Below are 26443 nucleotides of genomic sequence, written 5' to 3'. Positions count from 1 at the left end.
CCCCGCCGGTCGCGTTGGTCACCGCCGTTCTTCGCCTGCTGCTGCGCCGGGACTACCAGCCCGCAACACAGCATTCACGTTTCCCGACGTATTGCCAGATGGCGTTCATATCTCACGCACAGCCTCTTCTATCGTCTTTAGACGACATTTGCAGCGAAGCACGCAGATACGCGGCCAATTTTTTCATGAAACAGCGCGTTGCTAAACGAAGGATGAAAAAAGAAGTGCATGTCCTCTGCACTTCTTATCTCATCCTTTGTATAGTAATGCGCTGTTTCATCAAAATGCCAAATGTAAGCCAGAAACAGGTTTAGCATTAGAACATCTTTACTCGTGAAACATCAGCTTCCATCCTTGCAGACAGTGTCGAACCAAGTCCTATTCGTCGCAAACAGCCTCAACATGTCCATTTCCATTGGATGAAGCTTGCCAGGAATCACCAGGCTGTGCAGGGGACTGCCCAGGTCGCAGCTTGACATGTCCTTGAGTGAACAACACGTGATCTGCTGTGTTTCCATGCCAACGCGAGCCAAACCGACACAGGCACTGTCTTCGTCGTAGGCTGGAATCAAGAATGCAATCGAAATGCGGCGCACTGGAAATATTTGCTAAAAAGCTATTTATGCTGCTGATTTTTCCAGAAGAAAAGGGTTTGGCAGGCATTGTAATTTCAGTGCATGTGGCATTATGAAACATACCATGTACTTTCCAGCATCTTTCTACACAGGCGAGCACAGGGTGCTGCATTAAAGGGGGCCAAGTTTCATAGCCCCCCCCCCCCCCGATAAACTAAATTGGTTGAGCCCAAAGAAAACAAAATTTGCATTGGATGCACAAATAAAGATGAAGCAATTATTTGCTGCTCACAACGGTCTGCCTTTGGTCCCCAGTTTTTCAGGGTAAAGTGTGGGAAGTAAACAGTTCCTGGAACTCAACATAAGGAGTCCCCGGCTGCCCATTATTATCAAAAACCTGCATGTCCATGACCCTTCACTTCAAAAAATTACAGGAAAGGTCCAAACGAGTAAATGTATGGGGGAGACATGGCATTTCCCTTTGAGGATTAGGGGGCCACCTAATCCTTTCTGGTATGACCAGGAGTCTGTCCTGCAAGAGCAATGGTGACAGATCACCATTGCTTGCGGCTTAACACGATCGCCGCGACACACTTTCTTGAGGTTTCGTTTTATGTGCGTAGTGACCCACCAGTGGGCCATTTGGCATCTCTTCCAGGTGCGCCGTGACCCACCGGTGGGTCAAGCGCCTGTGCCTGTTTCATGCACTCCAAAGAGATGGCACTGCTACCTTTGGGGCTAGCGTTTGGCAGGTCTGTTTAAAAGATACAGAGCTGTTTTTCATCTTTATCATGTAAACCTGCTGCTGAAGTCCAAGGTGCCTGGCACCAGAAAACACAAACACATGTTCGTTTCCTCTGCATAAAACTTTCTTTCATGTCCGCAAAAGGCATGATGATCCATTAGTCGCGCTAAAATGTTTGAGAGCAACAGGAAGAATGCATTCAAACGAAACGTATTTCAAAAGCGGCAAAATGTCGGCGAGCAACACAGCAGAGAATTCCATCTATCTGCTCCTTAAGAACAACAGTGCCATGCCACATCCAATGCAATAAAAACCTATATATTGGTTGCATTTTCAAACCTTAGATGGCGGCACATGACAGAGAGTTCTCGAGTGTAGGTCACCAGTGGGTCACACCGCACGCAGCATGAAAATGTTTTCATTTGAGTGTGTTGTGGGTCACCTGTGGGTCAAGGCATTTAACACCAGAAAAGTATTCTTCAGGCTATTTATAACCTCCTGCAACAAGAATCGTACCTCTGCATTCAAGTGTGATGAAGTTATCGCATCAGCAAGCAGATGGATGCTCATAACTTCGTGGCCGCTTAGGAGGAGCACAGGCCGTGACCCACCGGGTCCCACCATGCAGCGAACGTGTTAAGGCATTGTTGCTGCCACTCCAATAATGTGCTCGCATGGCTACGACTATAAACTTTATAGACTACTTCACAGATACGTTTAAGTGCCGCCATCTTGAACTGTTAACAATGCCATCTCGTATCCACGGCAAATAAATGAACGTCACTACAGTAATACCAATATGCATACGCACAGCTAGGTGGATGCATTCAATGCTTTATGACCTCCTCAACGTGTGTTTGTGACACACAAAACTAAGAAATCATTTGTGTAACAGCCCAAGGTGGTGCTGGCAGTGAATCTAATGTAAAATCTTTTATAGTTGGTAGTGTCAGGTCATCGCACAATGGCTCACCTAATTCTGATGCAGGAACGCCTTCAGATTTTTTCACCTGGAGTATCTCAAGCAGCTGGGAGGCTGCCTCTGCAACTGTCATGAAGCGTGGTGGCTCGTAGATGTCTCGACCCCTGGACAGATGGCAAGCAATGAATATCTCTTAGCCATTAATCGTGCACAAATCAGATCGTGACTGCCCTGGCGACATATTAGCTATGTTGAGCACAATAGGCTGCTTTGTTTACCAACCTATTGGTAAAGTACTCATGGATTGAAACACAACATCATTTTTTTTAAGTATTATGACTGCTATGAACAATTGCTCATGATAATCACCTCATGTTGCTTCAGATCAGACCACTAAAGGTAATGTTGGCTCTGATGTAAATATTCGAGTCAAAATTATGCCGATGTGACACGAACTGTAGACGCTGGAAACGAGAGTACGTGCATTACTTAACCCTGAACTTTTGCGTTTCAATCTGTGAGCACTGTACTTCTTCCAGAGAGGTCACCGGTGAAGAACAAAAGTTTTCACAGCTGTTTTCTGTGATCCCCATGGAGAAAAAACTTGTCGGATTCTAAAGTGCAATGTAAGTGGCTATGTCTTACCAAAATAAAGGTTTAATTACTTAGGCAACTTTGGCATTTCCTACAGCATTTATTTCTTATCCACATGCATGCACAAACACACAGTTTTAAACACCATTTTGCATCACTTTCCGTGCCTATTTGAAGAGATAATTCATTATTCATGTAATAAACTGAATTTTGAGAAGATCTCTTGTTTTTCAATCTGTCCTTCGCAATGTCATCACGAATTATGCATAAAGCTATGCAACTCAAAGCAACTGGGCCAAACAGGTATTGATTGATTTCATGGTTAGATCATGAGAACGTTCTCTGTAATGCCATTAAGTATATTTAAAATTAATCATATATTACACACATCAGCAATATCAAAAAGACTGGAAAATATTTCATGTTTGTTCTCCTTGTCCCGATCTACATTTGTCTACGCAAGGTTTTGTTTTCTCCTATATTCGTGTGAGGTGGCATATGGTGCACTACACGCCTACTCTTTTGAACACTATGTGCCTGAGCTGATCCCTTGCCTCGTAATAGGCCCACCATGACAGTACTTAACGATGCATTCCTTAAACATTCCACGTTTCCCTAATTCACAGCCATCATGGTCACAACCCTATTGAGTACATCTTTGTTTCAACACTTGTTTCAAATACTTGAAGGCTATTCAAGGATTCTTTGCTTAATAAAGCACATTTTTAGTAAAATACCTCTCCTGATGTCATGACTTAGTTATAAACGGGATTTGCTGTATCTGAACCTAAGTGCAAACAAAGTATCACGCATAATGAAACAAAGCCAAAGCTGTTTCTTGCAGCTATCTCCTTCAAATTCATATTAACTAAAGTAAAGGTGTCTTCCATGCTGGATGTGACTGCTGTGACAAGGTTTGACTGTAAATGAAGTCACCGTCAAAAGCACGAGTGGTCACTTGCACTTGGCCTATGACATACAAAAGAAGGGATGACAGTTGAGTTGCACTCACTTGATGAGGTTCTCTATTGACTTTTCTTTCATCTTGATATCTGCAAGGACAGTGCAGAGAGCTGAGAAAACATAACCAACCGGTACAAATGTTTCTCAGAGTACTCGGCATGAGTCAAGGCACTGCTTGATCAAGTAAAAACAGAATCTTACCACAGGCACATTTGCGCTACGGCTTAAACTGCAAACCACTCTCACTCTAGTAGTAGTCTAGTTTTGCTCAAACTTGTACGACCATACCGAAAGTATTTCCTTGACGTCAGCGGCGTGGATCAGAGAACAAGGACATGCAGATAGATTACACAAAGATTAGGAAGGAAAGAAGGTGACTCTTAAGGGCTCATTTTTCTTTGTTAGACACAATATTAATGAGAACTAACAGACAATAATGCCAAGGAAAGTATAGGGGGTGTTATTTGCGGTAATTAGGATATAAATGTGACGGTTTGGTCTCTGCCAGCGGCAAGTTATCTTTTCGTCCACTTTACTTTCTTCACATTTATATCCTAATTACTGCAAATAACACCCTCTATACTTTTCTTGGCATCATTGTCTGTTAGTTCTCATAAACAAAGATTAGGAAGCGGTACTACGCAAGTATTGCAATGCCTGGAGCAGATGATCAGCAACATATACTAGTACAAAAACTGGTGAACGGAGAAGAGAAATGGAGTTTGACGAGAGATGATAACGATAAGTGATGAAATTTAAAAAAATGCTCATGCTTGGTAAGACAGCTTTATGCAATGCATGAGAGGAGTAACGAAAAATTGCTATAGAAAGTGTTTGTCCCAAAGCAAATGTAATTATGATGACCCTGATGAAAGTTCCAGGATGTTAATAATAAGAATCAAATCAAATTGTGGGTTTCAATGTTGCACAGCGTAAAATCATATAATACACACTTGAGCACTCGGTGAAACCTGATTGTTACGCACAGTTTGGCAAAAGGACGGTAGAGTTGCACACCAATAGAGGCATTCATAGTTAAAGTACAAATCTGAACCCCCCATCAAAGTATAGTAAAATCTCTAAAATTCACTCTCTTTCAAATTGCGCAGCTGGTCACAGCAATGTTGTATGTACTTGGATAAGAAGAAACTCGCCCAAATTTGAACTCTAAAAACCACAGAGGGGTTCCAGAAAAAAACAAGATCTTCATAATGTTTGCATTACTGAAAAATTGCCAGTGTTCCCCTTTAATCTAGAAGAGTGCGGCACTGGGCATGTCACTAAAACAACAGTTATGATTTAGCAACCCGTCTTCTGTTCCCTCTGGCGTTCTTACGCTGTTATTAAATCTGAAGCATCCGCTTTAATTGAGAGTTTTAGTGCTGGGACCCCACAAGCAACTTGCGTAAACAACTCGAGAAGTGTATGTTGGGTGGCTAGTTGGTAAGACATAATTGAAAAAATTGATAACTGCGCTAAGGACGAGACACTAGAAACGAAGTGGACAGGACGGTCGCAGACTAACAACTGGTTTACTGAAACATACACCACCCTTATGAAACAAACTAAACGCGTGCGCAATGACAGCCATGACCACGTGACAGGTTTCACCACCCCCAAGACTCCTATCTACTACAAAGGAAATCACGCTCTTTTCTGGAAAGATACATGGTTGTGTCGCTGACGCACTTATCAGGCCCGTGCCTAGCTATCCAAGATGCCTCCAAGATTTCTCTTGCTCTTTGGCTTCTGGCTCGCCCTATCACCTTGGTGCTACTGAAGATGGGCTTGCATACCTGCGCGCATGCGCCAGAATGAACTAGTAGGTGCTTCCCACTCCCGTCGCCTAATGAATTAGCATGCTCCATCAAACGCTTGTTAATAGTACACCTTCCGGTCTGCCCCGGAAGCGACACATCCGTGTATCTTTCCAGAAAAGAGCATGATTTCCTTTGTAGTAGATAGGAGTCTTGGGGGTGGTGAAACCCGTCACATGGTCATGGCTGTCATTGCGCATGCACTTGGTTTGTTTCACAAGGGTGGTGTATTTTTCAATAAACCAGTTGTTAGTCTGCGATCGTCCTGTCCACTTCGTTTCTGGTGCCTCGTCCTTACCGCAGTTATAAATTTTTTCAATTGCGTAAACAAGCTCTTGCATTCTGTTGTACTCTTCTTGGGTGTGGTTGGCAAACAAAAAAAAGCGGGAAGAGCACCAAAGAACGTGAGAATACAGGTACCCAAAGCCTAGGTGTCCCTGGCACTAAATCTCTCGTATGTTGGCTTGAACGAACGTGCAGGGGAAAGTGGCAAAAAGTGACACCATAGTGCCGTGCCCTCTGGAAGTGGCGAAGCGAGTCTAGTAGTAAGGATGTATGAGCTCGTGACTGCAGGTCGCTTACTGCACAGTTCTCTGGCATGCAGTAGTTTTGATACAGGTGGTACTGTTCTTACCGAGTAGGCACAGCGTGTGGAGACCCCGCTTGCGGTTGGCTGCAATTTTGTCATAGTAGCTGTGGGGCCGCCACGTGTCGGTCCACATGACAATAGACACCGTCTCGCCAAAGTTGTACAGCTGGATGGATGGAAGCGGTTCGTCACATCGTTATCACCATGTTTCTGCCGAAGGATGGACTCTCAAGATTCCCGATTACCTTGCAATCAGCAAACGAAGTACACCGTAAGCTTCTGAATTTATTAAGCTCGTTGCAACGCCTAATCCTCTTGAACTAGTTAAAGCCAGTTCTTTTACCATTTTGATTATCTATATATCTCAATTGAAATATTAGGAATAACCATTTCCCCTCCAATTCGTACTATCAGCTTTCTGTCTTTTCACATTAATCACATAGACTTCTATTCCTGAACAGAAATCAAACCGCTACCATCTCAGCTTTCAAACTTTTCTCAAATAACTTCTGCTTATCCATTTACTTGCCCTGTTTTAGTGTCACAGCCGGCTTGAACTTCACATAGATGATACTATTACGAGTCAGGAGGCATTTATTGAGAACGCTCAGCGGCAGAGCACTGGATGGGGTGAGGCTACGGAAGCAACAACAAAGTCCTCGTCCTCGTCTTCTCCTACAGCTCCTCTTTCTCGCTCCAGAGGCACCGTTACACTTCTCCTCGCGCAGACGAAGCCCGCCGGGCGAGTCAGGTGTCCTCTCGTGTACATGGCTTTAGCCGGGCGACGTGTGTGACTTGAGTTCTTGGAGAACGTCGGCCGCTGGGTGTGAGGCGCGCTATCGTATAGTTTACCTCACTCAAGCGGTCGATGATGACAAACGGGCCAGCATAGTGCGCCAAGAACTTGGTGCATAGACCGCGCTTCCGTACTGGGGTCCACAACCACACAAAATCGCCAGGGACATAGCTCACAGGGAGGTGCTTACTGTCGTATCTGGCCTTTGACGTGGTCTGGGAAGCTAGCGTGCGGAGTCGCGTTAGTCGACGAGCTTCCTCAGCACGACAGAGAGTCTCAGCTACTGATAGATTATCAGCGGTGGTCAAAGGAAGGATAGTGTCCAAAGTATAACGAGGTGGGCGCGCGTATAGAAGGAAGAATGGGCTATAGCATGTCGTTTCGTGTCTTGCTGTGTTGAACGCGTATGTTATAACGGCAAAATCTCGTCCCAGTTCTTATGATTGGATGCCACGTACATTGAAATCATGTTCGTAAGCGTCCAGTTCGCATGCTCGGTAAGTCCGTTTGTTTGAGGATGGTAGGGTGCTGAATGTTGAAAAGTAGAAGCACACAAGCGTAGCAATTCCTTGACAACATCTGCAGTGAACTGGCGTCCACGGTCGCTGATTATCACTCGGGGCCGCCTGTGCCGGAGAATGACGGAATGTAACAAGAATAAAGAGACGGCAGCAGCAGTCGCAGAGGGGATGGCGGCCGTCTCGCAGTACCGAGTGAGGTGATCGATGCACACGACTATCCAGCGGTTACCGGTGGAGGATCGTGGGAAAGGACCTAGAAGATCAATTCCGACTTGCTCAAAAGGCGAGCACGCAGGCGGCACAGGCTGGAGTTGACCGGCGGGAGCTTTCGTGGGACCCTTGTGACGCTGACACCTCGTGCAGCTGGCGACATACTGCTCGGTAGTCTGACGCATTCGCGGCCAGTAAAAACGCTCTTTAGCTCTATACAGAGTCCGCGCTGATCCCAAGTGGCCGGAAGTGGGGTCATCATGCATGGCACGTAATATAGAAGAACGGAGGCTTTCCGGTACCACTAACAGCAGTAAAGGCCCAGTTGCAGTGTAATTCTTCTTATATAGCATTCCATTGCGAACACAGAACTGACGCGCTACCTGAGAATCTTGAGCGGCAGAAAAGTATGGCTGCAACTTTGGATCCTTCAGCTGTTCAGCCTTGAACACGTCCACGTCGGGAAAAGCAGGATCAAGGGAAGAGAGGTAACGATCGAAGTTTTCTGCCTCGCAGTCTGTGGATTGTACAGGTAGTCTTGAAAGGCAGTCAGCATTGGCATGGCGCCGGCCGGTCTTGTAAGATACAGTGAAGTCGTACTCTTGCAATCTGAGGGCCCAGCGCGCAAGTCGACCAGATCGATCACGTAGACTCACAAGCCAGCAGAGGGAGTGGTGGTCTGTGAGGATCGTGAAATGCCGTCCGTACAAGTATGACCGAAATCTTTGAACTGCGAAGATTACGGCAAGGCATTCCTGTTCAGTCACAGTATAGTTCCGCTCCGGCTTGCTCAGCGAGCGGCTGGCATAAGCGATGACATGTTCTTTATCCCCAAAGCGTTGAACGAGTACGGCACCGACGCCTACACCACTAGCGTCTGTGTGAACTTCCGTTGGGGCGGAGGGGTCAAAGTGCCGTAGAATTGGTTGTGACGTCAAGGGATGCTTCAGCTGTCAAAAAGAGGTGTCACATTCACCTGTCCAATGGAACGGTGCATCCTTTCGCAGGAGGCATGTCAGCGGATGAGCAACGTCAGCAAACCGATTAATAAAACGACGAAAGTACGAGCACAGTCCTAGAGAACTACGCAGCTCCTTCACAGACCGTGGTGGCTGGAATTCTTTGACGGCCTTAGTCTTCTGCGGGTCAGGTCGGATACCATCTTTATCTACAAGGTGCCCTAAAACGAGTGCTTGCCGTTCACCAAAATGGCACTTCTTTGAGTTGAGAACAAGCCCAGCGTTCTTAATACAAGCCAGCACAACATCGAGACGCTGATTGTGTTCGCTAAACGTTCGACCAAAAATCACAACGTCGTCGAGGTAGCACATACAGATCTCCCATTTGAAGCTACACAGGATGGTATCCATAAACCGCTCGAAGGTTGTGGGGGCGTTACACAGATCGAATGGCATAACATTGAACTCATAGAGCCCATCCGGAGTCACAAAAGCTGTCTTTTCTTTGTCCACCGGATCCATCGGTATCTGCCAGTAACCTGACCGCAAGAGGAGCCGTTACAATATTTTAAAACACTGGCTTGTGAACAGGTCATCTACCACACGTCCTTTCATTTTTTCCATATGCAAATCTAAGGACTGGCGGATGCAGATGAGGCCTTACAAAGTTGTGCTGCTCTAATCAGGTGAGGGTTCAATGCACGTCACACACGAGGTCAGCTACATTATAAATGCAGTAGCAGATATCATGGGTGCTCAGCAAAAACAAGGACACTTTGTGATTCAAACCGGACAAAAGTAGACATGTGCGCCGGTGTTTCCACCTCCGGCAGCGGCGCGTGAACGGCGCGGGGTTCATCGGACCGGCGGCGGCGTGGCGGGGGGGGGGGGGGGAAGCAGTGAATGCGTAAGTACACGCCGTAATGTAAAATGACCGATGGCTAGCAGCTAATTCTTTTTGCTGCGATCTCACTTAACTCTACAAAACACTGGTGTATGGCAATACAGCCGCTCCTGGGAGAGAAGCGATTTTTGGTCAATTTGTCAAATCAGTAGTCCGAGCGCGAAGCAGTGAGATCACAGCGCTCACCACGCGTAGAAGGTATACGAACCGTTCGCTGGGGGATGTCTGCCGAAATAGCGCACGTCCCAGCGCTCTCGACCGCACCCTTATAGTCAAAGTTCACAGTTGCTGCTCGAGTTACGCAGTCCATCTAGACATCCCTTCCTGCTCCTTCGCACAGCAAATGACGGGCGCGCCGTTTCCTTCTGCTTGAGGAGCAATCAACGGCAGGCCTCGCACGCGGGTTGATGTTATTCCGTCTGACGGAGATGGCCAGCTTGTTTCATCTCTGCTTTAGCCATGTTCCTTGCCAACGCTCGCAAACTTTTACTCGCGGGTAGAACATAGAATGCGCGGACCAGTGTTATCGATTTAGAGTTTACACGGAACATGACGGCGACGGTGAAGACCTGTCCTGAGTGTCCATACAATCGCCAACGCAATAAAAAATATACAAGAAATCGTTGAAGCGCGCTCGCCCTTTTCCTGGAAAGCTGCATCATCTCCGCTGTAAAGAGTGCGTCCGTTGGAACAATCATATAATCCGGCGCCTTTTCCATTGGTTTCGTTCTCGCCTTCAATACCCTTCTTACAGGGGACATCTCCACGCCACTTATTTCTTCATAAAGCACGCGTACAATGTCAGAGAGAAGAAAAAGATACTACAACTTCTGGGGAGTTATTCTCGATGCGTTCATCCAAAGGAGATGTCCACAATTCAATTCATTCACTAAGCCTTGAACCTATCATGATTTCGCACTTGTCGGCTACAGTCTGTTATCTCTGCATGCACGGTCACAAACGCACAAAATGGAGCGAAATCAGTTAATCGCGCACGATAGTCGTGCGAGAGGAGCAAGAGCGGGTGGGCGGCTGCATAGCAAAGCAGTATGGGAGACAATTCACAACTGTTATTTCTCGTATATGGACCAGTCGAGAGTATGTACCCTGATGATGTCACGTGAATCACTGTTCTGGCATCACGAAGTGCACCAAAAGACAAGAAACGCCAAGAGAGAATAACGCGCTCGTTGTTTTTGTTTTTTGTTGTATTTTCAGAGGTTGTTAGGGGCAATTTGTGAAAACAGGGCGTGCAAACACGGACACAGGAGAGTATTGAAGACACCAGAAACGCCGCTAACAACTGAAAAATCACACAGCGGCGGAACCGAAGGTAGACACAAATATTTATCTGCGCATTCCCGCGTAATAGGTCATACCTATCAATTAAGTGCGAGTACCGGTCTACGTGAGAGATAGCTGTTCACTCTCTTGACTTTTCTCTTATGTCCGTGTTTTCACGTCATGTCTTCTTAACATGAATACCTACCAACTAGCTCAGCTATATTCTATGTTTGCCATTCTCTTTACTTCTGTATTTATTTATCGATTTACTCGAGTAAGAAAGAAAGGAAAAAGTGTACTAACGCACCGAGATATATATATATATTACTTATCTATTTTATTTATTTATGCACAGTGTACTAGGTCCAAGACTCCAAGAATATGCTATCCAGTGAGTTGGGTCGTCGCCCTTTAAGGATGGAGGACGCGGCTGCGTTAATGTCAGGCAATACTCGTGATATTTCTGGAGAAGAAAAAGATACTACAACTTCTGGGGAGCTATTTTCGATCCGTTCATTCAAAGGAGATGTCCACAGTCCATTTCGGCAGAGCGCATTCAGTGATTCAAAAAAGCGATGAACCGTGATGTCACCTCGGTCTTGATCACGTCGCCGCACCGAACCCGCCAGCACATTCCTAGCGTAAGAAGGGAGTGGACGAAATGCACAGAAGCAGGAACTTTGCAAGTCTGAATTTGCATATGAATGTGTTCCAGATGTTTGAGAACGATGCAGGGAAAGCGTACCGACCTTACAGCTGCGTTAGACGAGCGGCCGCATTAAACCTAAATCGATGGCTAACACGATCAAAAGACATGTGGACCGAAAATCGGATCTCTGAGGGCTGCGTTCGTTGCATTGAAGCGCATTCCGTCCCCATCATTTGTGTCGAGAGTGTTTGAAAGCTTCGTGACGTCATGATGGCGCTGCGGAACAAGAACATGAAACAGGGGGCGCGCTTCTTGCCGAGCTCCCGCTATTCAGCGGCCGCTGAGATGGACTGTTCATTACATGGACACATCGAGAAGAGCTCCTCCGGCGAAGTGCTGTATTTTATTTCAAGATTCCCCATTCGAATTCAAAGAAAAGACTAACGGTGGCGCGCCACAATTATTGCGCGGCGGCGGCGTGATCTCTCTTGGGACTTCGGCGGCGGCGCGAGCGGCGTGACCAAAAACAGGCGGCGGCGGCGCACACCTCTAGACAAAAGCAAGCCCAGATCATAGCCCCGAACATACACACACATTGTGTTTACAGAACACAGACGATTGAAATAATAGTAATAGCAATAATTGTAGAGGTTTAATTCCCCAAAACCACGATATGATTATGAGGATGCGTTATTCGAAGATAGCAGGTTTGGTACCTGCCAGCGGCAAGTTGTCTTTTCGTCCGCTTTACTTCCTTCACGTTTATATTTCAATTACTACAAAAAACGTCCCCTATACTTTCGTTGGCTTGATTGTCTGTTAGTTGTCATCAATGGGTACAAGTGGTATCTGAAGGTAGCCTAATTACTCATCCACAAGAAATAAAGCAGGCCAACAAGGCCACGTATTTCAAATGCGAACCACGAGCTCGAGAAACATGTCGCCAAAGTGTGAGATGCCAGCTGTGTGTAGTGCAAGGGGTTTCTCACCTGAAGGCCACAGCAGCCAACTGCGGTCAGGATAGAGGCATTGTGCACGACCTGCGTCTTGACACCTCGCTCGTGGGCGCGAAGCATCAGGTCAGAGTGGGTGGTGGCACTGCATATTGCATATGAGTCAAAAGTACCACCAACTCACAACTTGAAGGCACATCAAACAAGCTCACTGGTTTGAGATGTACGTTTCGATACGACGCAAATTGGTTCAGTCGGTTAATGTCGGGGGAAACTTGTGCGCCTTAAGCCATCGCAACAATCTTGTTCTCTGTATTTGTGGCATGTTGCACGATGTACCACTGTCTTGTGTAAAAAATGTACATTGGCCAGACAGGCAGTTGCCTTATTAAGTGGTTACGCCTGCACAAATAACTTAAGTCACATCTGTTACATGTCATGTGGCAAGTCCTGTCTTCAAAGAACATGCTACACTCAGGCACAGGGATCCGAAAGAAAGTGAAGCCATCGATGCTATCCATAAAAAAACAATAAAGAAGGAACAAAAGTTTGTATTTCAGTTTTACAACCATGCTTGTCAACATGACCCACTTCAACATAGCTGCTTGTCAACGCAACTTGGCCAAAAAAGCTGATTCCTTAGGAAGGTTAAACAGTGCAGATCTAAGCAGTGTATATCTTTATACTACAAGGGAAAAATGCTGTCAGGTAGGCTTGTAAGCTTGATAATAAAGAGAGGTATTGCACAGACAGATAAGCTTGTTCAATGGAGGCTTACAGGCCTATGTGAAACCCCTCTAGCTGTTGTTAATGCTTTCTATAAAGCAACAGCCCATGGGAAAAGAGCCATGCCGGCTCTAAAACATGGAACGTAATAAACACAATTGATTGGATATATCCAATGAAAGCCACTCCTGGATTGGTAAGCCAGAAATATGCAATAATGAAAAGCATTTCGCTCTTAAGTGGTCATTAGTGGGTACAACGTTGCGCGCAATGGACACGAACGCAAGAAGAAATGATGAAACACAAACTGTGCCTTCACCTGCTGCAGTGGTCTAGTGGTTATGGTGCTTGACTGCTTATCCGAAGGTTGTGGGGTCGAATCCCAGCAGGGGCAGCTGCATTTCGATGGAGGCGAAATGCTGGAGGCTCATGTAATTAGATTAAGGTGCACGTTAAAGAACACCAGGTCGTCGAAATTTCCTAAGCCCTCTACTAAGGTGCCCCTCAAAATCTTATCATGGTTTTGGGATGTAAAACTCCAGCAATTGTTATTATTATTGTTTCTTCTTGTGTCCGTGTCTCACATGTGCAACGTTATAACCCCTAATGGCATACCAACAGGGCGAATTAGCAACTTTATTGAAGTTCACTGGGTCATTTCGCAAAAAGCAGGCCACCGGGGAGGATCACATGGTGACATACCCGAGTGGGTCGCCAACTACAAGAAATGCCACATCCTCTTCCACGGCAGCTTCAAGCATATCAGCTGTGAATATAAAGAATATCGGAGTGAATATAAGAAAAGATTACTTCTGAGGCAAAGCAGAAAATGAGCAAGCAACAAATATAACTGAAAACATAAAAACATCACCTATAGCGCATGTAAAAGAACAAATATTTCTTGATGCAACTTTAACTATTGAATTATATGTCGCTTTTTCATGTAATTAAGAAGAAATGCCACCAACAGGAAGTGCTGTACCTGCAATACAGTGTTAGTGTTAACGAATGTCACTAAATGACAAGAACACGTGAAGAGCAACATTACCTAGAGTCGGATACAACTTAAGAAGTTTGGAGAGGCCCCGCCCACACAACGGAAGCGCTAAAGAAACAGTTCCACTCATGCACTCCGCAATGTTCTCCGAAGGCAGGGCCACCAGCCGTCTGGTTTGTGACATCAGCCTGGAGTGCGTGCCCATTAGTGAAGGCTTGAGTGCATCCGCCTTTGAGGAGGAAATGCAGCAGACTTCTGAAGTTGTATCCAACTATAAGTTTTATAAGATACTACACCTGGCCTCCATAAAAACAATGATGAACAGTATGGACTGAGTTCCACTTCCCAATTTATTGCAATGAGTTTTACAAACGACGATGCGAAACAGAATTTTTCAGCTCAAGCAAATTATAACCAATCTGTCATCGAAAAAGGCTCTGAAGCTAACGGCAACACTGTCGTTCCTCAGCTACAATGTTTTTGCAGGGCAAAGGCAAAGTACTCTGGTAATTCTTAGTTTATTCCTGTGGAAGAATCTACAGCTGGATGGCCTTGTACGTTTTCGTATACTAATGACTGTGCACACGAAGGACAGTTTATTGAAAAGCAATCTGCAAGCACACAGAGTACCCACATTCTACACATAGCACAGAAATTTACATTTAGTCTGCCCAAAAGCATATGCAGCCTGCAAGAGCTGCTGCACGATAATCCTGGAAGAGGTTTCTAATGCACACAGAAATTAGGACATCCAACATCCAAGACTCTGCCACATCCCAAACATGACAGAGAAGCCACTGCTCTCATAATGACTGCACTAGTATGATGCACTAAGATACTTGTGTGGTGTTGACGGGGTACTCCGATATCATTATTTCAGTCAGCCATTGCATTCTTTTTTTTTTTAGATTATTACAGCATGCCTCTGTAATGTTGCAGATGTTAGGATTAGGAACTGAAATTCAGTATAAATTATTTGTATATAATTTGACTTAACGAAACATATCACAAGGCTGTTGAAAAATTTTTTAATGCGTGATATACACTTTCAAGAAAAACATTTCACTAGACACTGCCTGGAACACGCTATGCAAAACGTACAATTTCTAAATATGTCTCTCTTTTGTTCCTTCCAAGCTGATCCTCACTTTTCTTTTCATTCCCTTCTTCAGTTTCACGAAGTAATCTCAGACAGCACAAGAGTGAATGAATAATCGCACAAACCACGACTACTTAACTGCCAAAAAAAATTCAAATAGTGCACATACCACATCCCTGTTCCACAAGTTCACGGTCAGCGACTATCAGTTGCTTGCCGTAGAATTCTTCCTGCAAAAAAGCGATTGCACGTATATCTGAATACAATGTTCTGCAAAAGACAATGCTTGAAATAGTTCACGAGATGGTCGCGTACACGGTGGATACCCGATGGCAGAGGACTGTAGTAACTACGGAGAACTAGTGTTTAAAGCAGACCGCCGTATAGGTGCTCATCAGTTGTGTGTAACGTGTGTTCATGCAAGACAGTGTTTCCCACAAACAGGCCGCGTCGTCATTAAGGCGAAAGCCATAATTGCCTCATCAAACACTAAAATTGACCATTGGCGCCCTGCGGCGTTGGCGTCAACGCGAGTGGTGCAAAAGATCATCATCACGTGATGACGTCACCATATGACGTCACCATGCCGTCACAGATCGCCGAAATGTGTGGCGTCATTATGACGCTACATAAGGTGATGTCACATATGATGCCGTCGCCACATGACATGTCGGTTGGTCAAGGGTGGGCCGATCACGGAGGCAGTGCAAAATAGGGTGAGGTGCATCAAGCTTGCAGTGCCTCCGATCCTGGAGGCAGTGGAAAGCCCCCTTAGGTGCAGAAATACCTCCGAGGGGGGGCGCGGGGAGTGAATACATCGGCTGAGAAGAAAGAGATGATGGCTTTCGCCTTCGAGTCGTCTTAGGTGAATGCGTGCACAGGGTCTTAGGGGACCCTGCAGGGTTTTTATGATCGCGATCGATCAGGACCAAAGGCAGTCTGTGTGATATATTCTCCGCCATTCCGCTTCCCCTGATCTAGCACAATTATCAGCCTTAATGAACAAGCTGTTATACAGTATGTTCGACTGAACTGTTAGTAAAGTTAACCACCAAACATGCCAAACTTTGCCCGGATCGAAACATATCGTAAGCACCGTCATGCATGCTCTGCGTGTGAGAACAGTCGTGTGCGTTTTACGCTATACTGCGAACACACCACGAAGAAGGCGGCCTTCGCGTAAGAGAATGTTTTTATTCACATCAAGTTCGCGTAAGCAAGCGAAATTGGAAAATAGTAAGGAATGAACTCACCAGCTGAGCCGCGCCAACTGACAGTACCGATGTGTAGGACTCGAGGTACACCTTCGAGCACTTTTTAACAATCTCCAAACCTTTTATGGTTATGTCTCTAACATCTCCGAGACCCAGGCCGACGAGGTAAAGCATCTTTGGCTGCGTTTTTAAAAGTCAGCGTGCTCACACGTGCGGTACAAGCGCGATTGTAAACATCAAACCACGTGCGAATGATGATGTCTATGCAGATGCGAGCTCAGAAAGCAAAAGCATTAAAGCGTTTTCTTCAAGACTCACAAGGGAACTTCCGTTGAGTGTAGAGCATAGATACTCTTGCAATAATGAATTATTGTAGATAGAGCCATGGTACAAAAATCACTCATTACAAATCATGTTACAAATGCTGCAGTTTGCGAAAGCGTGGCCTCACAAACTCTGTGCTTTTTCGAGAGCGGAAAGCGGTAATCTCGAAGGATTGCGGTTCACACTGCGCGGCTGTATAGAGAAATATGTCTCACGGGTTACTGCCCGCACAAGTAATAATTACCTTATAATACAATATCAGGTCACATAAATAAATTTGTTTTACGCTACAAACGCAGCATGACGCCAGGGGCAACAAACGTAAAAGGCGGAAAGTTTGAACGACAAAGATGAAAGTTACTGAAGTCAAGGTGTTGGTTTGGCGCGACACTTCACGGAACAAGAACAAAGGGTGTTGTTCTCGTTGTATTACATATAAGCGACCGTTGGGATTGAAATTTCAAATCCCGACAAACCTGCCTGACCGTTTCGCACTGTCTGGGCGAAGGCTATTTCCGAAAGCAGCGCCTCTTGAATGTCGTTGTTTTAGATTGTGCCTCTGATGAGTCTAACCACGACGCCAAACTGATTTATGTCTTCAGTCGAATGAACAAAGCCATTGCTTTGGTTCTGCAGCACATCTTACGTAACTTGTACAGAAACATTACTTTTGTGCGCAGGGGCGTAGCCAGAAATGTTTTTCTGTGGGGGGGGGGGGGGGGGTTCAACCATACTTTATGTTCGTGCGTGCGTTTGTTTGTGTGCGTGTATATCATCATCATCATCAGCCTGTCTACGCCCACTGCAGGGCAAAGGCCTCTCCCATGTTCCGCCAATCCTCCCGGTCCTGTGCTTTCTGCTGCCACATTATACCGGCAAACTTCTTAATCTCATCTACCCACCTAATTTTCTGTCTCCCCCTCACACGTTTGCCATCTCTTGGAATCCAGTCAGTTACCCTTAATGACCACCGGTTATCCTGCCGACGTGCTACGTGCCCGGCCCATATCCATTTCTTCTTCTTGATTTCAACTATGATGTCCTTAACCCCCGTTTGTTCCCTGACCTACTCTGCTGTCTTCCTGTCTCTTAAGGTTACACCTATCATTTTCCTTTCCATCGCTCGCTGCGTTGTCGTCAATTTAAGTTGAACCCTCTTTGTAAGTCTCCAGGTTTCTGCTCCGTAGGTAAGTACCGGTAAGATGCAGCTGTTATATACCTTCCTCTTGAGGGATAGTGGTAGATTACCATTCATGATTTGATAATGCTTGCCGAATGAGCCCCAACCCATCCTTATTCTTCTAGTTATTTCACTCTCATGGTTCGGCTCCGCGGTTACTACCTGTCCTAAGTAGACGTACTCCTTTACAACTTCCAGTGTCTCGCCACCTATCGCAAAGCGCTGTTCTCTGCCAAGATTGTTCCACATTAATTTAGTTTTATGCAAGGGCGTCCGCAGAACTTTTTGCAGGGGGGTGCATACGCACGGGGGGGGGGGGGCATTCAGCACTGGCAGCGTTTCTTTAACTGCCGTGACATGACAGGCAAGATTAGTCAGTAGTTTGTAAGTTGCGAAATTGAATGGCAAACCTGAAGGCCAGGACCTGAGTGTGCTAATCAAGCCGTGCAGCTTATCGCAACTGCATAGAAAAATATTATCCGAAATTCCAAGGGGGGGCAGCTGCCCCCCCTTGCACCCCCCTCCGGACGCCCATGGTTTTATGTATATTAATTTTCAGACCTACTCTTCTACTTTCCGTATCCAGTTCAGTAATCATGAGCTGTAATTCGTCTCCCGCGTTACTCATCAATGCAATGTCATCAGCGAATCGCAGGTTACTGGATACTCTCCATTAACTCTTATCCCTAACTCTTCCCAATCTAGGGCCCTGAAAACTTCCTGTAAACATGCGGTGAATAACATTGGAGAGATCGTGTCTCCCTGCCGTACGCCCTTCTTTATTGGGATTCTGTCGCTTTCTTTATGGAGGACTATAGTGGCTGTGGATCCGCTGTAGATTTCTTCCTTTATGTTTATATAGGCTTCGTCGATGCCTTGATTCCGCAGTGCCTGCATGACTGCTGATGTCTCCACCGAATCAAATGCCTTCTCGTAATCTATGAAGGCTATGTATAGGGGTTGGTTGTATTCCGCGCATTTCTCTATCACCTGATTGATAGTATGAATATGGTCTATTGTTGAGAATCCCGTACGAAATCCTGCCTGGTCCCTTGGTTGATTGAACTCTAATGTCGTATTAATTCTGTTAGCAATTACTTTTGTAAATAGCTTGTAGACAACGGACAGTAAGCTTATGGGCCTGTAATTTTTCAGGTCCTTGACGTCCCCTTTCTTATGGATCAAGATGATGTTGGCATTCTTCCAAGATTCTGGTATCCTCCTCATCGAGAGGCACTTCGTATACAGGGTGGCCAGTTTCTCTAACATAATCTCACCACCGTCTTTCAACAGGTCTGATGTTACCTGATCCTCACCAGCTGCTTTGCCTCTTTGCATTCGCTTTAGGGCTTTCTTTACTTCTTCTGTCAATACTGGTGGGATGTCAGATTCCTCTGCGCTATTACTGCTTCTTACGTTATCATCCTGACTGTCTCGGCTGCTGTACAGATCTCTGTATATGCGTGCGTGTATATATACGCAAGCAAAACTGAAAAATTTCGGGGGGGGGGGGGGGTTGAACCCTCCCCCGCCCCCTTGGCTACGCCCCTGTTTGTGCGGTCGTCTCCTAGACGTATTGGTTGTGGCTAGGTAATGCCGCTATGTCTATGTATCGCACTGCACACTGCACGACAAAAGGGAGTATTTGAGGCGCCTTTCTACACACCAATCAGCATCTGGCTCGCTTGCTTTTTAAATGCGAAAAATTTCTTAGCGAACTTCTGCGACTTTGAGCGTATAATCTATCTATCTATCTATCTATCTATCTATCTATCTATCTATCTATCTATCTATCTATCTATCTATCTATCTATCTATCTATCTATCTATCTATCTATCTATCTATCTATCTATCTATCTATCCGCCTATGACTTTGTGCTCTCCTGCCCCTTTCGTTAATGGGATGTACACCAAAATTGGTTTGGCATAACATGACTGTACGATGAACATAAGTGACAGGCCATAACATGAAAATCATGACATGCATGTCATGAACGGCATGACTTATGCCACGCTCATGGTGCGCTCGCGGCAGTTTCACTAGCTTGGTATACAACAAAATTGGTGTTGCGCGACGAGACTGCATGACGAACATAAATGACAGGTGGTAACATGAAAATCATGACATGCATGTCATGTACGGTATGATTTACATGACACTTTCATGGTGCGCTTCCGGCCGTTTTGTTAACTGGATATATACCAGAATTGATATGACATGAGTGCATGACGAACGTAAATGACAGGTCATGCATCGTACATACCATAGTATACGTTTCATTAGCATGATATATGCCAGATTGTACATGCATGACAAACATGCGATATATAGTGAACTAGATATCATGACATTAATTATTACATTTGCCTCAAAGACAATCAAGTCGATGTATGCAGCGCTTTACTGTCTGCTTCGCATTATATCGACTCTCACAGTGCGTGGGACCTGCCGGATTTTTTTTTTTTTTTTTGCCCATCACAGCCCTGCATTCGCTGTTTTCTGTTAACTCTTTGACAGCCTCACAAAAAAAAGGCGTATTTTGGTGCGTATTCTTGTCCCCCAACAATAACACGCGTGCCTCTCCTTGCATTATCGACGGGCACGCGGTACTTCCAGGCCATTCCAGGCCAGGCCAACTGCGTTTATCCAGCTGCAGTGCACATTCTGACTCAAAGAACACGCATACCAACGCAGCATTAAACTCACTAGACCGTTTTCTTTATTGCGGTGTCAAGACAGGAAGTGAGGAAAATAACAGTACAACTGCAGAACGGCCGTGAATCGGCTCCGGTTATGAGCAGAGAACGCTGCAAGTGCACTGGCGTGTCGACATCCGGGGATCTTCGCAAGGTAAGTAAACAAGATCACAAGGTTTGCAGGTATATCTTCACTGTGCGACACCATCGGTGAGCCTCACTTTTTCAGTTTCTTGTCGCATCCCTCTTTGTTCGATTTAGCCACCGATGCACGCGTCGTCATGTCCCGGTCGTAGTTCTTCAGCCGACCGCAGTCCGTGGTCCCGCCTCCCGCGTGGCGCCACGGCCCACCGATGGGTCCAGGCCTGGTGCGAGGCGCTGTAGCTGCGATGGGCTTATCAGCGGTCTTCGTTACTCTAGAAAAGCCTGTTTGCTTGGTCACCGCTGGGAGGTTGCAGGCCACGGCATTCGTGTTTTGCGCGCGAAGTGGCTGACCCGGCTTTCGAGGCTCCGCGTGAGGCAGGCTGCGTCCTTTCACGTTTTCTGCTTCTTTCACGTTCTTGACCTGGCACACCTTGCTCACCTTACTGGCTTGTTTGGCGTTGTTTCCCGCGCGCACGCGCAGGCGGGAAAACGTGCTCAGCAGCGACGACATCCCAGTTCCCGATGATGGATTGGATGGGTACGAACACGCTGCAGACGTCGAGCGGCAAGCAGACGAAGAAGGTAGCGAGGACGTCTGGTGTTTTGATCCTCGCATCGGACGGTCCCGTTTGAGCGAGTGAAGGGCATAATTCGGTTTGTGCACACAGGACGGCATCGCATTGCTTAGTGGTGCCTTTGAACGGTCAGAACCAGATGCGACGTTCGAAGTGCAAGCGGATGTCTGGGGTTGTGGGAAGGCCCGTCCTTTCACGCCTTGCGATGGGTGGTCCACGGTCTTGGGAGGCTTGGGCTTCGCGGTGTCTGCAGCAGACATGAGAGCAGCCGTCTTTCTTCTGACTGCGAGCACTGGGCTGTCTCCGTGGGTGTCGAAGTACGATTCAAGGGATCTGCTCTCTTGCGGAGAATCCACGTTCGTGAAGTCGACGAACTTGGGGCAGTCGATGCTGTCGAAATCCCAATTCCGCGTCCTTGATCCTCGCCATTCGTTGCGGGACATCTTCGAGAAACAAAAAAAAAAAAGAGCTCGTCCTGGTTGGGCTTACCAAACGGCCGTTACAGTATGGTTACAGTTGGCGCATCTGATAATGATGATGGTGACCTACGTCACTGGCTCACACTCACCCTGGCGGACTTACAAAAAACCACCGTGCAAAAAAATTAATAAACTTCTTCAGAAAATGGACACAATAGACGGATGGATGGATGGATGCTATGAGCGTCCTTTTCGTAAAAGAGCGCCCTTCACGCGAACTACTCCAAGCCGTTATGTTTAGGGCGCCGCAGCAGACGACACTGTCTGAGAACTAGGGTGGCTACCTCGCGACGTTTCGCTAGCGTGACAGTCAGGCTCTAGTCAGGCCGCGCGTTTTGAATTGTACCGGAAACGTGTTGCTAAAGATGATTGGAAGGTGCTGTGTTCCGTTGTGTTACCAACGAGGCTACTGCGACGAGAACGGAAAGGTATGTGCGACATACCGATGTAAACAAACACACGTGTTGCATATCTGCGCACAGTGCATATGTGTCAATGTCGTTGTGGTCGTGGAAGCGCTAGGCCGTGTAGGCATGCTGTGGATTTTTATGTAAAATGCTCGTCCCCGCGATGGATGACGCAGTATCGACCATCATAAGCGCGTTGCAGTGGCTTCCGTACTCGACGCTGGCGACGTGGAATTTCGACATCGCCAGCTTAGCGGGAAAATGAGAAGTACGTTGCTGGCAGCGCGGTTCAGGGCCACGAAGCGTGTGGAATGAAACTCGCAGTCTGTTGATGTAGCCCGTGGAGTCGGGACATGATAGCGAGGGCATCGATGATCGACGCCATTGCAAGCCACCATATAGTAAGTATACATACAGTGTGTTTTGCCAAATAGCTAGGCCGCTCCTGGCAGCCAAGTTGCTGTGATGCCTCGGCGGACCTGACTACACTCAGTTTCGCACATCAAGTGCACCGCTGTTGAAGCTGTGCAATAAGTTCGGTGAGCAAAATGCATAAATCCGCGTGTCTGCTTTGTTTGGTTTTCGCGGTTGTGAATGCTCGTGCGACCCGAGCACGAGCCTGCGCGTGAGGCGTCGCGACCGGCTACAAATGAAATACTGAAACAACGAAATGTCAGGTGATATGTGAAAGAGTGCATTAAAAGCCGCATAACGGAGTTTGTTTATTTCTAATTAAGGCAAAAATCATGTATTACTCAGCCTGAAAAAGAAAGCGAAATCGCAGTCTGGCGGTAAAGACACTGAACTATTTGTTAGCGCAAACGCATTTTTTTTTTATAGGTATCGCTAGCCTCTACAGCGTTGCACCTGTTGTATGCGAAGCAGAGTACGCGAAAGCGCTCGGCAGTGGCCGCTCGATCGACTTCCAGTCTCGCGCGTCCACCGCGTTTCGCAGGCCGGCCACCGGTGTGTTCTTCATAGGCGATACTGCTACAGTTACGTGGACGTAACTTCCCGTCAGCAGCTTTTAGCTCTGACGAGCGATATTCCTCGTTACCGGCTGCTGAATGTATGCTTCCACATTGCTAGCGAACACGCGCAAAGGACGACATAGAAAGAGACATGACAACCGCTAGCTGTCTATGTCGTCCTTTGTGTGTGTTCTATACAATTGCAAAATAAAGATCTAAAGAGAGAAAACTTATATTCACGTCTTTCTTTTATTGTGTGTTACGTATTAACACGTTAACAAGTGCATACCGTTAGAGGCGTTTAATTCCGTCTTACATGTGCACTGTGCCCGTAATTCAGATAGAGTTAAACGCCTCTTTATAAACTGCCCGTTGACATTAAATACGACACGCACCAACACACCAGAAAAACAACTGATGCATTTTGTTAGAACACGCACACACACACACACACACACACACAAAAACAGAGCAATACTTGCGAAAAACGTCCGCAGCCGACCTACGGCCGTCGGTAAATCGACGCTTATGTAAGGTCGGGCATTAGTCAACCCGCGAGCAGCATGCACTCGGCCTCGTCGGCCACGGTGGACGGGCCTACATTTGGTGCCGACGCAGGCCCACATGAGGCCAATGTCAATCCCCGAGACCGGCCCTACATCGGGTGACAAGGTTGGGCCAACGGCAGTGCAGTTGGCCAGCGACGTCAGGCCGACATTTTGCCAAGAATAAAATGTTGCTTGGGAAGTAGAGCCCCTGCTGAGCGATAGCCTCATCAGCGCAAAGCGCGAAAGCGTGGAATAGGCAGCCCGCACCGCAGAGAGCCTACAATGCGTGGTCATGACACATGGAGGACAGTCGTCACAGCAGGACTGTAGGAAACTTTTTTTTTACATAATTACGTTGTTGGTGCGTTCAAGTAAAAATTTGCCTCACTTGTTAGTTTGCTAGTCTGCAGCTGACAATGAACACTGTCGAAAGTGGGGGGGGGGGGGGGGGGGGCTCCGCCCCTTTAACTTTTCTCAGTGGGGGGCTAGCGCCCCCCGGTAGATACGCCTATGCGTACGTACGTAAACCTTTACGTTTGCGCAAACCACTAAACGGTGATGATAACAGCATTTAAAATACATTTAATTCAGATAATATTGAATTACGCTGCGGCAAAATCATAAGAGAGGTTTTTAGCGTGTGCAGTGAGTGTAGCAATACCAGGTTACCGGGCGATGGTGTCGACATCTTGTGACGCTACTCGCAACCGCAATTATGGACACGTTTGTTTTCGCTTAGTGTTCTTGAGGGGGAAAAATGATTAAAAAGGGAACTCATTCGTAAAAATGCCGCTGCAAGGCATTTACATTGGGAGTAGAATGCCCGATGTTTCTGCAATAACAATTTTGTGCTCGCCTGGTACACCTCGGCTCTGCTAGATGGCGCCACTTATCCAGCCTGTCTTTTTTTCTTTTTTTCTCTCTCTTTTTCTTCTCCGGCTAGGATGCGATCATGCGTCCACCCGATCTCCCAAGCCACATTTTATCCTTGGCAAAATGTCGGCCTGACGTCGCTGGCCAACTGCACTGTCGTTGGCCCAACCTTGGCACCCGATGTAGGGCCGGTCTCGGGGATTGACATTGGCCTCATGTGGGCCTGCGTCGGCACCCAATGTAGGCCCGTCCACCGTGGCCGACGAGGCCGAGTGCATGCCGCTCGCGGGTTGACTAATGCCCGACCTTACATAAGCGTCGATTTACCGACGGCCGTGGGTCGGTTGCGGACGTTTTTCGCTAGTATTGCTCTGCTTTTCTTTTTTCTTATTTTTTGTGCGTGTTCTAACAAAACGCATCAATTGTTTTTCTGGTGTGTTGATGCGTGTCGTATTTAATGTGAACGGGCAGTTTATAGAGGCGTTTAACTCTATCTGAATTAATTACGGGCAGAGTGCACATGTAAGACGGAATTAAACGCCTCTAACGGTCTGCACTTGTTAACGTGTTAATACGTAACACACAATAAAAGAAAGACGTGAATATAAGTTTTCTCTCTTTAGATCTTTATTTTGCAATTGTATAGATGCACTAATTTTCCATGCAACATTGTTCGCACGGAGCGTTTGCATCAGCCCTTGTGCAACGCAACCGTACAGTCCATGTGATCACGGCATGATAACGCTGACATATATAAATATAAAGACGGACGGCATTCCTGTTGGATCGGCTCCCTTCTTTCGGCCACTTCTCGTGCTCTTGGCCCTGTGCGCAGATGCGACGTTTTACCGTCGAGATGTTAGACTTGCATTTTTCTTCTGTCGGGAAAAACTGAAAGAAACAACAATGAATAATACTGTGAGAAAGGTAGACTATTTACTTGACCAGTTGCACAGACATGTCGCGTCTAGAAACTATTCACACAACTAAACAAAATTTTGTCGCTGCACAAATAAGAAAAACACTGCACTTACAATAAATGCGAGTGTGCTGAAATTCCGAGAAGTGCTTCAAGCTCCACAGCGCACAAACTAGATAATATGTGGAGAGAGGATAGATCGAGGTTTTCGTTGTTGGCTATGTCACTGGAAAACAAATGGTACAATAAATAGATTAATGAGAACACAATCTTACCTTCAAAGCAGCCGCGGGCCAGTCACATATTGCGCAGTCGGCATTTACAGCACACCTGCGATCAAATTCAATGTGAAAAGCGATTGCGTGAGACTCATAACCAAGCATGCATCTTACCAGAGTTCTTTTCAGTTGGCGAGAGCAGCGCAGCACGCTATTCACACTACAGTCCTTATTGCACGGTTCCCTAGAGAAAACGGCAAAATACGTCACGGTCTTACAATAAGATGCCACAAATAAAAAACAAGAAAATCTGACATATTTGCCGGTCAACGAAGTCTTGGGTCCACGGACAAATATAACCGCCGTTCGCCTGAACATTTCTGATCTGCCAGCTAGAAGAGACGACCAGATTGATGCATCAATTGTGCAAATAAAATTTGATTTTGTCGCTAGACAAAACTCACCATGCGATACAGCGAGGAAATAAAATGCCACTTACGAGTTCGCTTCAAATCCTCGGCGATGGGAGAAGGCCGCCTCCAGGATCAAGGCAAACGAAATGCCTCTGAGTGCTTGCCCGTCTCTGTGCA

At 46.4% G+C, this 26443-nt stretch overlaps 1 protein-coding gene and 1 long non-coding RNA gene across 2 annotated transcripts; both read right to left on the bottom strand.

The window, feature by feature from the left end:
* Positions 1-309: 309 nt before the first annotated feature.
* On the bottom strand, positions 310-16776 carry LOC119399618 (diphthine methyl ester synthase). The gene is made up of 8 exons (XM_037666420.2): positions 16557-16776; positions 15473-15533; positions 13910-13973; positions 12518-12626; positions 6251-6371; positions 3849-3888; positions 2294-2406; positions 310-562 (listed from the first exon to the last, which is right to left on the bottom strand). The coding sequence occupies exons 1-8, from the start codon at positions 16689-16691 to the stop codon at positions 342-344; spliced, it is 864 nt and encodes a 287-aa protein (XP_037522348.1). The 5' UTR covers positions 16692-16776; the 3' UTR covers positions 310-341.
* Positions 16777-25159: 8383 nt separating this feature from the next.
* Positions 25160-26089, bottom strand: LOC125759326 (uncharacterized). The gene is made up of 4 exons (XR_007416894.1): positions 26028-26089; positions 25911-25965; positions 25751-25807; positions 25160-25607 (listed from the first exon to the last, which is right to left on the bottom strand). It is a non-coding gene; the product is annotated as an uncharacterized LOC125759326 (long non-coding RNA).
* Positions 26090-26443: the final 354 nt, after the last annotated feature.

This window comes from Rhipicephalus sanguineus, chromosome 7 (assembly GCF_013339695.2).
Source record: "Rhipicephalus sanguineus isolate Rsan-2018 chromosome 7, BIME_Rsan_1.4, whole genome shotgun sequence".
Lineage (NCBI taxonomy): Eukaryota > Metazoa > Arthropoda > Arachnida > Ixodida > Ixodidae > Rhipicephalus > Rhipicephalus sanguineus.
Note: the sequence above shows the minus strand (reverse complement) of the source record. Positions and strands in the feature narration are given on the sequence as shown.